Source organism: Budorcas taxicolor, chromosome 2 (genome assembly GCF_023091745.1).
Source record: "Budorcas taxicolor isolate Tak-1 chromosome 2, Takin1.1, whole genome shotgun sequence".
NCBI classification, from domain to species: Eukaryota; Metazoa; Chordata; class Mammalia; order Artiodactyla; family Bovidae; genus Budorcas; species Budorcas taxicolor.
This window is the reverse complement of record NC_068911.1, coordinates 75,489,226-75,502,644: the sequence shown is the minus strand read 5'-3', so window position 1 is coordinate 75,502,644 and position 13,419 is coordinate 75,489,226. Positions and strand designations below refer to the sequence as shown.

The 13,419-nt window shown below is 35.2% G+C and overlaps 1 protein-coding gene across 1 annotated transcript in view; it reads right to left on the bottom strand.

The window, feature by feature from the left end:
• LOC128043229 (sodium channel protein type 3 subunit alpha) overlaps positions 1-13,419 on the bottom strand; it is an 84,642-nt gene that overhangs the window by 21,261 nt on the left and 49,962 nt on the right. The window contains exons 17-19 of the mRNA XM_052635523.1: positions 3,513-3,633; positions 2,228-2,382; positions 1,108-1,281 (exon numbers count right to left, since the gene is read on the bottom strand). Of these exons, the coding sequence (XP_052491483.1) occupies positions 1,108-1,281; positions 2,228-2,382; positions 3,513-3,633 (450 nt within the window). The remainder of the gene's footprint in view (positions 1-1,107; positions 1,282-2,227; positions 2,383-3,512; positions 3,634-13,419) is intronic.

Genomic DNA, 13,419 nt, shown 5'->3' with positions numbered 1-13,419 from the left:
CTTCTCTATTTGGAAACTTCAGGACAACATTGAGATTCTTCTCTATTATTCATTAAAGATCAGACATGAAAAATTGGAAGTCATTTCTGATTTATTAATAGTGACTTGACTTGCAGATTTCTTGTCAACTCAAAGGGTTGAACATGCATTTTGGTTATAGAACTGTGAGTGTATATGTGGGGAGAAAAGGGAGTAGCATTTCGACAGGCCCAGACTTGTCAAAGATGATAAAAAGAATGAATAAACAGATACAGCAATCATTGATTCACAGTGACAAGTGTTAGAACTAAAAATAAGGTGCTTTATGATCATTGGGAAACAGCTAGAGATAGTGCTTAAAGCACCTTTTTGAGGGTCAGGAGGGGGACTTAGAAGCCTTGTGCAGTGGAATATCACAGACTACAAAAGACCAGCTTACTGTAATTTTGCCCCAATGCCTCTCCGTTGCGACAGTAAAAAAGTAGGCTGCAAGTCAGACAGGTCTCATTATTGATACAGTTCCCATGACTACTCACTTCATGGTAATCCGATTCAGAATAGGACTTCTACACCTAACTCTTTGCCTGGTAAATATCCCATTAGCTACTGGGATATCTAACTACCCATGTAAGAATGGAAATACATTTTATTGTCTCTGTGGACTTGTGGCTGAATGAATACAGTAAATAGGTTATTTTAACATTATTCAGCAACATGCATTCTAGTAAGGGATTAAAGTGCAATCCTGACAGTTTCCTGGCCCCAAAGCTGTCTTGATTTTACCTCCTAGAGAAACTTTTTTTTTCGAGTGTGCTTTTAATGAGCTACACCTGTCAATGAACAGATTGTTAGATATTCCTTACCTTCAGACCCTTAACTTTCACAAAAAGAAGAAACTCTGTGTTTTCTCTGACTACTGTCCACATTGTTAGGACCTCTTCTACTGCTTTCCATGAGATTTTCCTCATTTTTGTGTTTATTGTAGTTTTTAAAAGGTAGTTGCATAATTGTGGCAGAATTAGTGCAACTAGGTTCTAATTAAAGTCAAGGTTTTAATTATAGAAATAAATGAAATATCACACTTGCCTTTTAAAAAATAATTTTATAAAAATCACTTGGGATACTTACATCGACGATCAAGAAATCTAGCCAGCACCAGGCATTAGTGAAATATGTCTGAAATCCATAAGCTACCCATTTGAGAAGCATTTCCAGGATGAATATGTAAGTGAAGACCTTGTCGGCATATTCTAGCATGGTTTTAATAGTCTTTCGCTGTTCAATGTATATGTCTTCAAAAGCCTGTAAATCAAGAATGCTTTTATTTTACTTCAATGGCTTGCCTGCACCAAATACTTGATAAAATTGCAAGTAGTATACTTGGCACAAAGCACTAATTTGAGAAATATTGGCTAATATTAGATTGACATGGAACCAGACAAAATCTAAAGACTGAAGCTAATGGAAAATATTGGCAAGGAAATGTCAATAGTTTACTGATTTAGTGTATGCTTTCTTCCCTGCCTCTCACCCCATAATCTCTGTCTCAATTACTACTACAAAGACATGCTTTTAGAGAAGCAATGTACACTCAGAAAATAACCAGAAGTTCTATTAATGAGGGATAGACTTGGCCTATTCTAACCTTACTTTCACTGATGCTCTGAATTATCTGGCTCACTTTGAAAGAATAAATTAATTAGACAAAAAAAAATCCACCAGCAGTCCATAAATATTACTATGACTGTTAGGGAGAATTGGATGGGATTTGACATAGTAGGTAATGTAGTTACAGAATACCCCTATAAATGGTTGTCTCAGTGAGGAAAACATCTATTAGAAAAACACCAGATGAGAAATTCCATGGTTCTGATTTATTCCTTACTGAATTTTGTATAGTTAAACCCTGGGTGCCAAGCTCTGCAAGGTGTAGATGTACCTCTTGTTTTGCTCCTTAAACTAAGGGGATGCTTCTGGTATTTTTTGAGTAAAACTATTTCACTGCTGCTGCTGCTGCTGCTAAGTCGCTTCAGTCGTGTCCTAATCTGTGCGACCCCAGAGACGGCAGCCCACCAGGCTCCCCCATCCCTGGGATTCTCCAGGCAAGAACACTGGAGTGGGTTGCCATTTCCTTCCCCAATGCATGGAAGTGAAAGTGAAGTCGCTCAGTCGTGCCCGACTCCTAGCGACCCCATGGACTGCAGCCCACCACTAGAACCTGATTCTTGCCAATATGTGTCATACTCACCAAAGCGCCACTGCTGAGAAGAATCATGAAGACAATGAAAGTCTCAAACCAGTTGTGTTCAACAATGCTGTAGCAGGTTTTCCGAAGATTCCACCAGATTTTTCCTTTGCCTTCTTCTATACTTACTTGACAGAATGGAAATTTTTTAATACATCCTAAAAGACAGCATACATCGTAATAAATTAGAAAAATATATTTTCATCTTATGTAGGAAGAAATTAACTTTGCTGCTCCCTCCCCATCCCAATCTCAGATCATCATTCTATAAAGTAACTGGCTACTTCATTCTGTAGCTATTTTCAGCATCCATCCTGTATAGTGAATCATTCTCAGACTTACATATCAGCCAGTTACCCAGAATTCAAGGAATTACTTTACCGAGAGTTACCTGAGTATAAACAGTTCCATTCTTGAACACTGCATAGGATCTCTCTTTGCCTCAAGGCCAATCATAGATAAGGACACCTCTGAGGTTTGGGGAAAAACTACATGTTCAAATTGTTTATTCATTTTTTTGATGTGATCCTGGATTTTTACTCACTTCTTTTCACATGGAAAATCCCTCTGTCTTCCTGGGTATCATCCTCTGTCAGTTTTCCCAAGCTGTTTATTTTCAACCTCAGAGCTTTTCTTAGTCACACCTATGACTCATCTTGTCAGTCAGTATCTCTCTTCCTTTGTCCTCCCCCTCTTCGCTTTCACATTATTTCTAACTTCCAACCGCTCTTGGGCTCTCACTGTCTGAGTTACTACTTATGGGATTCAGTCCAATCACATTGAATCAGCAAATCTTTATTGATTTGTGTGCTGGACACTGTACTGGTGGCTGTGAAAATAACTTGGTCTCCCTGCCAAGGCTCTGCAATGCATCTATATCCCTCAACAGCTCTGGTCACAGCACAAATTAACCACATTTGAAACTGTAAGAGATGGGGTATAGTTATTGCAGCATCTATAAACCAAATCACAACATTGCCAGTGAAGTCTGAAGGGATTGCTTTATCAGTAATGAGAAGATGTTCCAGAATACCATTTATCTCCTACGGTTCACTTCTCCACATTCTGGGATGAAAAAAAGGACATGTCAAATTATCTTATTGTCCAGGCACAGAAACTGCTAATATAATCAGGAAATACAGATAAATGAACTTTTTGGAAGAAAAGAGCAAAACAAAGATAAATATACCTTCACTGTTTCTTTGAAATATTTCGTTCAAGTGAGGTATATTTAGTCTCTATAAGGAAAGAAGAGAGTTTGGATTTAACCATATTAGAGCTTGTTTACCTTCAGTAAAACAAGCTTCTGGTTTAAGGTCCTCCTCAGGTTCAATTTCAGCTTGTTCACCTTCTCGAGGTGGAGCAACATCAACTGTACTTCCTTCAGATGAGCTGGTTGCATTTAATTTCTGGAAATAAAACCCCATTGCAAAGATGTGATTTTTCTTCCCTTTTAATCCATCAGTTTGAAAATGCTCAGACATGGTGTGAAAAAAAATGGTGGTGGTAGTGATAGTATTGGCTCTCTTAACCGTCCTGATAATTTTGTACTCATAATTTAACATAAAGTCCTATTATTCAAAACAACATAACTTGATTCAGACAGAAAATGGTTAGGGAGCATTCAGTGTGGGTGATTTGGAAAGGAGTGATTATGCTGATTAACTTCATGATCTCTGTTTGTCTATGGATGCCATGTGAAAATAATTTCATACATTAACACTCAGGCCAAATTGAGAATAGTTTGATAAGTTTGGTATACTGACATTCACAACTGATTATATTAATTAAAATGCTTCAAATCAAATTGTTATTTCCACTCTTCCAATGGAAATTTTCAGAGGGCAAAGAACATTACCAGTTGTCTATAACTACAGTTCATGTTTCTGTAATTTTAGAAAGGAAGAGCAGCAGATTAACATTAGTCACAGTCATTATATTTCAACTTTGTGCTATATTTTTCTCTGGCTTACATAATTTTCTTCTTACTTTACAAGCTGAAAAATGATGGATCTCTCTCTCTCTTTTTTTTGAACTGCTTAAATGAATTCAGTACTTGCCAAAGAATTCTAAATGAAATGGAAATTTCTTCATGAATGACACTGCTCAGAATCTATATAGACTTTCACTAGGAGTGTATTCTGAATTCAACATGTGATCAGGCTGTGAATTTTTCCTTTAAATAAATCACTGTGACATGCCACATGGCTAGGAAGAGCCACTTTAGTGTTGCAAGAATAAATATCTTATAAGAACTCTAATACCACTTGGGAAGACAATATGGATGTGGAATTTTTTATGAAAAGTGATGCAAAAATGTCACATATAGCACAACCAGGCAATGTAAAGCTTTTAGAATGAAAGAACATTGACATATTAATGGTTTCAAAGGCCCCATTAACTTTAGTAACTGAGAGGTAGGGTCACTCTGCCCTAGCCCTCTGAAAGAGTTAACATGTTACTGAAAAATACCTGAATGACTACCTAAACATAGGTCATATTGGAAGATATCTGACTCAAAATTTGTAGCTTTTTGAAATCACCATGCAAATGTTAGGTTAATATTTTATAATGTGAACACTGAAGAGTAATATCCAGGTGATACTTTCGGTGGTATTATTTGGAGAATGAGGTTAACTATGTCCAGTTAAATATATTATGAAAGTTACCCTAAGTCAAGATATAATTCTATAACAAAATATCTCCATGTCCAAAATATGCTGAGGAGAGAATAAGCCATCAATTATGGCTGATGGTTCATAGGATCATTATAGTAAAAAAGTTTTACCATTAAAATCCTCTACTTTTTGTAGAGGTGAAAGTTCAAGACATATTTTCTTCTCTCAAAATTTTTCCACTTCTTATAGCCAGAATGTCTTTACTTTTGTAAGAAAATCCCAGGAAAGCTACTGCTGCTGCTGCTGCTGCTAAGTTGCTTCAGTCGTGTCCGACTTTGTGCAACCCCATAGACGGCAGCTCACCCGGCTCCACCATCCCTGGGATTCTCCAGGCAAGAACACTAGAGTGGGTTGCCATTTCCTTCTCCAATGCATGAAAGTGAAAAGTGAAAGTGAAGTCGCTCAGTCGTGCCTGACTCTTAGCGACCCCATGGACTGCAGCCCACCAGGCTCCTCCACCCATGGGATTTTCCAGGCAAGAGTACTGGAGTGGGGTGCCATTGCCTTCTCCGAGGAAAGCTACTGCTGAATAGAACTGCAGTAGCTTCTGGTAAATCCAAAAACATACTAAATAACTCTTCCCTTTCAGTTTTACTGGTTTATAGGTTGGACACTATGACATTTCATGAGTGGCAGCAATAATATCCACTGTATAAATAAAACCAATAAGAAACGAAATTATTTTGAGGTTAGTTATAAAAAGCTTAATGTTTCTTCTTCCTCTTGGCCAATCCAAGCTGAAGAATTTATTCTGAGCCCGGTCATGATCCCCTTTCCATGAAGCTTTTCTTTATTATGATTTCTCCATGTTAAATTTTATATAACATTTTGTTGATAATACTTGTTTGCTTTGACCAAATATTCTCAGAAATATATATGTATATTTTATATATATACATAAAATTGTATAATTATGTACATATATACACATATATATTAAAATGTACACACATACACATATTTATACACCAAAAGATCCAAGCATAGAATAGACACTAAATAGGCTGAATTTATGAAAAATGAATAAATGAATGAGTGAATGCATTTTGTTATTACTCTTACAGAGAGAATTATAGTGTTTAGATAATTTGATCTCTTCATTTGGATACACAACTCAGTTGTGGCCTTTACAGAAGGTTTAATTTTATTAGAAAATGCATTTTCTTAATGAATAAAAATTAATTAATGATATTTTAGTGATAAAAGCATGTTTCCAAAATGTTTTTCTAAAATATTGGCAGACATTCAATAAAGAAATCTGAAGGAAGAAAGTAATAAGCATATATGTATATACGCAAAAATACACATATACTTTTCCATTTGAAAACTTTAGAAAATATACTCACCCTTCACTTATTTTACCACTGTTAATACAGTTGTGAAGTGTTCAATTTTTTGCATTTTAATTCTCTGTCATATATTATTCAAGAGTCTTATATTTAAATACAAATACTTATTTAAAGCAAATCCTTCACAGCACAAGTAATGGTAGCCATTAATCTGAACAACAGTTCTGCTGTTTACCAAATATTGACCTCTGGCTGTATCTTTGTTGTTGGTATTGTCTTTAGATTGTGAACTTTCGTGAATGTGGTTAATATATGTTTGAATATAAATAATTTCAATTTTCTAAATGTCTATGGAGGTTATGTACATTGTAAAGCAGAGAGGGTCAGTGTGTGAGCTAGTTTACCTCCATCTGCCTGGCATTATGAAGCGTAGCATGTCTTTTGGAAACAGACAAGGACTAAACAATAACAACAAATTCCGTTCTCAAATGAGCAAAACCCATTTTACATGAAGAATTGCTTCACTGTTATCCAGGAGTTGTTCTGAGTATAAGTATAAACTCGTCAATCTTATGCTCTGGAAAACTCCTTAAGGAATGTTCACAGACTTGATGTACCAAAGCTTAAAAAATAGTTGGCAGGCTAGTGTTCTTGTCACTAAAAAGTGCTTTGTGGAAGGCTCCTTTACCTCTGGAAATAGACATAAAGCTAATCTTGATAGTTGGAGAAGTCAGTCTTATTCATGGTGTAGTCTCCCTAGGCCCCATTTTTTATCATACGAAAGTACATACACTTTATCCTATGAATTTATAAAAATGCTGTATCAACTATATAAACAATTTAAAGTTGTGAATTTGTCTACATTTATAAATTAAAACTTAGACTGTGTTCTTATTAAGTTGCAGCAACTTACCAATTAAGATATACAGCCTGAGTTTTAGTCACTGGAAACATACAGAATTTTACTCCTGTATTTTTAAATTTTAAAATTTATATCCTAGAAAACTACTTAAGCATTTAAAATTCTGTACATGGATATGATAACTATCTTCACAATCTAAACACTTCTAATTAAATTCATCACTTTGGCATTCATACTCTGATAGAGAGTAATTTGTGATACATTTTATCATAACCATACCAAAATGGCTTCCAAATTTATTTAAAAGCATGTAACTAATTTAAAAGCAGGTGACTAATGATAAATACAAAGTATAACTTACTTTCTTTAAATTGCCATAGCTGTGATACTACAATGATAAAAAACAAAAAACCAAATAAACCTGAAATGAAGTTTTCCACATTAAGGAACTTGGTGACTATACTAAATAACTGAAATTCGTATTTGTTCTAAATTAGTCAGAAAAATGTAATGAGGTATATAGACATAACAGTAGAAAGCTTCCATATAAAGCCACATAGTACAAGCTCATCACTTGTTTCCTTGTACTATTTTCTCCCTACCCGTCCAATATTTTATGACACTTAAGGTAGACTCTTCCATCCCTTGTAGAAACTACCGAGTCTACAGAGGGATGATGGCTTATGCTCTACAAATGCACACTGGAAAGCAGGTTTGAAGATGCAACATTCTCCAGGCCTAATTCAGCCACAGAAAACATGCCTGGCTGTAGCAGAAGCCTGGCGCAATGCTGTGGAAGCTGCACGCTGATCCAAGAACCATGTTGTCAAAGACATGGTACCTGAATGTCAAGTTTTCAGGGTTAGCTGCAAATACAACTCATAAGAAATGACAGAATCAGCCCCCCAAATGACCATTTCCCCTCTGATAACATGATCTTATTTGGAAATTCCCCTTTATGGCAAATATGGCTCTTAATTTTTATCCAATTAAATAGTGAAATTTAACTTTCAGAAATAGAAGAGAATGTTAGCAACTGGCCTACTTCCACCGAAATGCGCTCACATTTCATTTATTTTCAGTTAGCTATCAAATGTTTGACTCTCACAAATTGCTGTATGATTCAAAAGGCAAAATTAAAAGATTCAGCCATTACAGATTGCCTTTAAAATCTAGCCATTTCTTTCAAAACTTCTGGGTTTCGTCTTGCAAGTAGAAGCAGACAATCTTTTGGTTATGCAATCTCTCAGGGCCTTAGTCTGATCTTTTGGATATGCATATCCATATCTTGACTTGGGATATCTCACTTGAAGAACAGGTAGCCACACAGTGAGGCCATGAGGCTCCTATTCCAAGGCACGAAGAACATGACTGAAACCAACAACTCTTTTTTTTTCTGGACTGCTCACTGAATGGTGAAAAATATAAACCACCTCTATTTGGTCTGACCTCAGCATATTTTGTGCAACAACCCTGATGCTCCTTTTATTTTGAAAGAGCCTTACTAAGAACACAATATAGGAAATTGAAATTAATTATATAGTGGTTGAAGGGTAAGGCAGAGGGGCATCCAGCAGGCCAAGGAAAAGATGGTTTATCTTAGGAAGATATACAAAAATTTCTATCTAAACTTGCCCTACTTTTTATTTTAGCAGAAATAAACTGAAGCACCAAAATCGTTCCCTGAAGATCAAGATAAGTTTGAAATGTCTCACATTCAATTTCACAAAGAACATTTGGAAGGCAGTGAGAACCTAATAGAAATGGGAAGCTATTGCTCTCCAGATTCTGAAAACAGAGCACAGGGCCTTTCCCAGAGGGGTACATACGTGCCTGGGACCTTCAGTCAAGCATCATTTTCGAAGTTTCCATAATGGCTTTGAAAAAGAGGGAATCTTTACAAACATTGTTTAAAAGGTAATTTTCCAATACCATTTAATTCTGCCCTGCTTGTGAAGAAAAAATAATCAGATTTTCTTCAATGACTAATAACATATTGTTTTACTCCTAAAACTAAAAAGTCGTTGCTAAGTAAAATTACATGAATCGCCAGGGACCATATTTTTTTCTAGTTTTTATTAATAATTTAATGACTGAATTTGTTGCATTTTGCAATTAATTCTCAGTTATTCCTAAAGAGGAAGAGAGTATGTATTAATTAAACCTGGAGACAAACCACAAGATCTAGTCAGATTTTTTTTCCCCACCAAAAGCCTTGAAAACTTTTCATAAACTAATCCTCATGAACTTTTTACTTTTGCTTTTCAATTTTTTTTTTTAAGAACACTCACTATGGCTGCTATTCCAGTAACAGGAAAAGTGGAGTCAAGAGAAATTACCGAAAGATTTATTTCATCCACAAACCTACATTAATTTTTGTAAATATCCTTTACTCATCATAAAACTATAGTTAATAATTAATAATAATCAAAAGTAGTCTCCTTTTTGCCTGCTCAGTTTGGGGTTGAACATATAGGGAGAAATTAATGTAGATCAGGGGAAAAAGACCTAACGGGTACACTGAACCCATTACTTAATGATCACGATGCAGTGAATTTTTCCTAGCCTGTATCATGTTGCTTTTCATCTTTTAATTACTTGATAATAGTCGCTTAGAGTTCTGCAGACACGTGACTTAACAACTTTTCCAAACTACATGAAAATCCAAGATATGTGGTGCCCAAATGTATACAGACTATGGCCCTTCTATATCCAAACATTCATGATCACCTTATTCTTTTTTTTTTTTAACAGAGGCTTCCCACAAAACATGAAAGCAAACATTTCCATCTGGAGCACACGAATTGGATGGGTTGAAAATTATATTCACAGATCTGAATATAATGATCTGAAAATGGCAATACTAAAAAAAAAACCCTGCGAGGCTCATTTTGGTAATACAATTTACTTATAAGGGCTGAATCAACAACAACAAAAAGTTGTGATCTTATTTTAATGAAACAAAAGCAGAAAAAAAGTGCATGCTCTCAAAGTGAACTTTAAACATTTCTATCATTTAAAAATAGATATAAATCCTATAGAGCATGCAATTATTGCTTTTAAAAGCCTAAAAAGACTGAACGGGAAAGTCATTAGCAGAATCAAATGTGGTGTTGGGACTGCCCGTCTTGCCTGACCATGCTGTGAGTGTCACACGATTCAGCAGACAGCAGCTGGGCACGCCTAGCACTTCCTTGCCATGGCAGGGGAAGGAACGCAGCTGAGTAGCATGCAGGCCAGTCAAAATTTATTTAGAAAGTGATTGTACATGTACAACTTGCTTGGGTAACCTGGGTAAAAGTGGTGACACGAGCCTCTGGCTGGTTTAAAAACACCAGAGTTTCATTCTTGATGGCTCCAGCTCGATTTTACCCCTGTGAGAAGTAAGAATGGTAAGCAGTGAAGGTCACAGGATGATATTCCTAGATTGTGCTATGGAATTCAACTTCAAATATGATTCTTAAGAGCATTTATTCTATATCCTTCACCTAGGAAGACAATGAAACCTTTTAAGAACTAAACTGTAAAAATCCATAGTTACATAAAAATGTCAAGAAATTATGTTTATGTGAACTGTAAAAATATAAAAGCAAAATTCTATATTAAATCTTGTCACAAGACAGGTATAATATCAAGTTTGCAAAAATAAAAAGATCACTATTTTGAAATCCATGACTTCAATTTCCTTAAATTTTTTCATGCAAAGCTTTATGTTTGTTTCTATACCAAGTCTTTTTATGCTAGTGGTCCATAGAAAGATACACATATATAAAATTTATATTACATAATATAATAGCAATTCATATTTTTATTTTTAAAAGTTTCTAGAGATAATTTCTCCTCCACTGTGATATAGCTACATATACTTTATTATAAAAATGAGTGGAAGTAATAGAGTCGAGTTTTTAAGTACTATCTAAATTAATGATTAATTCACTGCCTCTTTTTAAAGCACAAATAATGTTGCAAAATTTTTTTTCTTTTCTTTTTCCTTTCTTTTGAAATATATCATTCTGTTAGGTTTAACTTGTATGATTTTTCACTTTGTCAGCAAAAGATATTTTGTGTCCCCCAAAGCCCAGCCCAATGTGCTTTTTCTACTTGTGTTCAAAAAACTAATAAGCATAAACCAAAATGCTATTTTATGGATACATTATTTTTAATTTGTGTGTGTATGTATGAATGTGTATGTGCTATAGCTATTAAAAAAGAACAACCCAGCCAACATAAATATAAATCTGACTTGTGACCTGTGTTCAATGATAGCAGTTTTCAGAGATTTCAGATTAAAACTGAAATTTGCTGAAATTTATCTAAATCTGTTCTATAATGCTTATTTTTGCTTTTGTTTTTAAAAACAGTATATAGTTGACCCTGGAACAATACAGATTTGACCTACTCAGGTGTACTTACACACAGATTTTGTTCAGTAGTCACTGCTACAGTACTGTAGGGTCTTCAGTTGGCTGAATTTGCTGATGTGGAACTGCAGTTACAAAACCATGTATATGGAGTTCAAGTCGCTCAGTTGTGTCCTACTCTTTGAGACCCCTACAGCCCATGGAATTGTCCAGGCCAGAGTACTGGAGCAGGTAGCCTTTCCCTTCTCCAGGGAATCTTCCTAACCCAGGGATCGAATCCAGGTCTCCTGTGTTGCAGGTGAATTCATTACCAGCTGAGCCACAAGGGAAGCCCAAGAATACTGGCGTGGGTAGCCTATCCCTTCTCCAGTGGATCTTCTCAACACAGGAATCAAACCAGGGTCTCCTGCATTGCAGCTGGATTCTTTACCAAGTGAACTATCAGGGAAGCCCTTGTATATGGAGGGTCAACTGTAAACGGTACCGGGATTTTCAACTGGGTGTAGGGTTGACACACCTAACTCTCATGTTGTTCAGTGGTCAACTGTACTTTTAAACTTTGTGTGAGCATACGTGAGAATTGCCCTATTATTTTTAAAGGTTTTTCTGGTACTATTTAAAAATTCATCCACAGAAAACTTATGCTTGAATTTAATTTTACTGTGCAAAATAATTTAAAGTTTTATCCTAACTTTATAGAAGTATTTGATTTTATATTAACTTGCAAGTATTTTCCCTCTATTATATCTGTATATTTTAAACAATTTAATTCAGTAACTGAATTCTATTTACCCAAAACTAGCTAGGAAGAGGACAGATGATTATTTTAAAAATTCACCCAAAAAAGAAATCTTATTCTGATAATAAAATGTTTTCCATGGCTTGAAGATAAAGATATATTTCCTTGTTCCAAATTTATGATTTTTTAGCTATTAAAAAGATAGGCTAATAAGGTAGTAGTATTCTAAAGCAATCATTTGAAATATCTGTGGACATCACAGAGTTTTTGAAGTATTCTGGAAACCAACTTTTTGGTAAAAAGAAATGAACATATATCATTTCCATGAGTGCAGTGAGGTGAAACCTATAATATTAATGTAGCAAAAGTTTCTCAACCTCTTTGGCTTTCCTATCTCTTCTTGACCCCAGGCTAGTCTTGTCCCTAGTCTTCCCTTGTTTTCTCTTTGCAATTACTTCTGTGGTGAACTCCTTTGTTTTTAAGGAATCAGATAATGATGAAATCTGTGTTATCATATCTATTTTGAACCCCTGACTGCTCATCCAGGCTGTGGTTACCATTGTATCCCACTTCTAATTCAGTATATCCCAGTTGAATTCCTTCTTTTCCCATAAACCTGGTCACCTAAAAGATCATTTCAGACAGTTGCATTACCGTTTTTCCAGCTTCTCAAACTCTTTACTAGGTTTGTCAAATTGCCTGTTAGTCTCATCTGCCATACTTATTACCAGAGCCCATATTTCTATCACCTTGTTATTATCAAATGATTGTTACCGCATTATTCCTCAAGATAACCCTTACTCCTCACTCTAAACTGCTTTACTCATTACTATGGAATAAATTTTCCTAAAACATCACTTTCCTATTGCTTTTCACCTGCTTCAGAACAGATAGCTCCTTATTGATCATATAGCCAATTCCAAACTCTTTGGCTGATTTTCAAGACTGTATTATCTGAAACTACCTTACTCACTCAAACATATTTTTCCACTTTCTCAACCAATACATTATTCATACTGATTATTTCACTGCTGCACCTAACTACCAAGCTCACTCTAACTCTGGTTTTTGTTTAGTATTTTCTGCTTTTGGCTTTCTGTTCATGTATTTGATCCACATTTCAAGGCCTACTTCGATTTTATCTCCTCATTTAGCAATTTGCTATGTTCTTGCTGTTCTCGATACCTATAGTCTTTATAAGTCTTATAGTCAGTCCTTTAGGATTAAACTTTTTAATAGGCCTTTAATGATTTTCTGAGTTAGTAT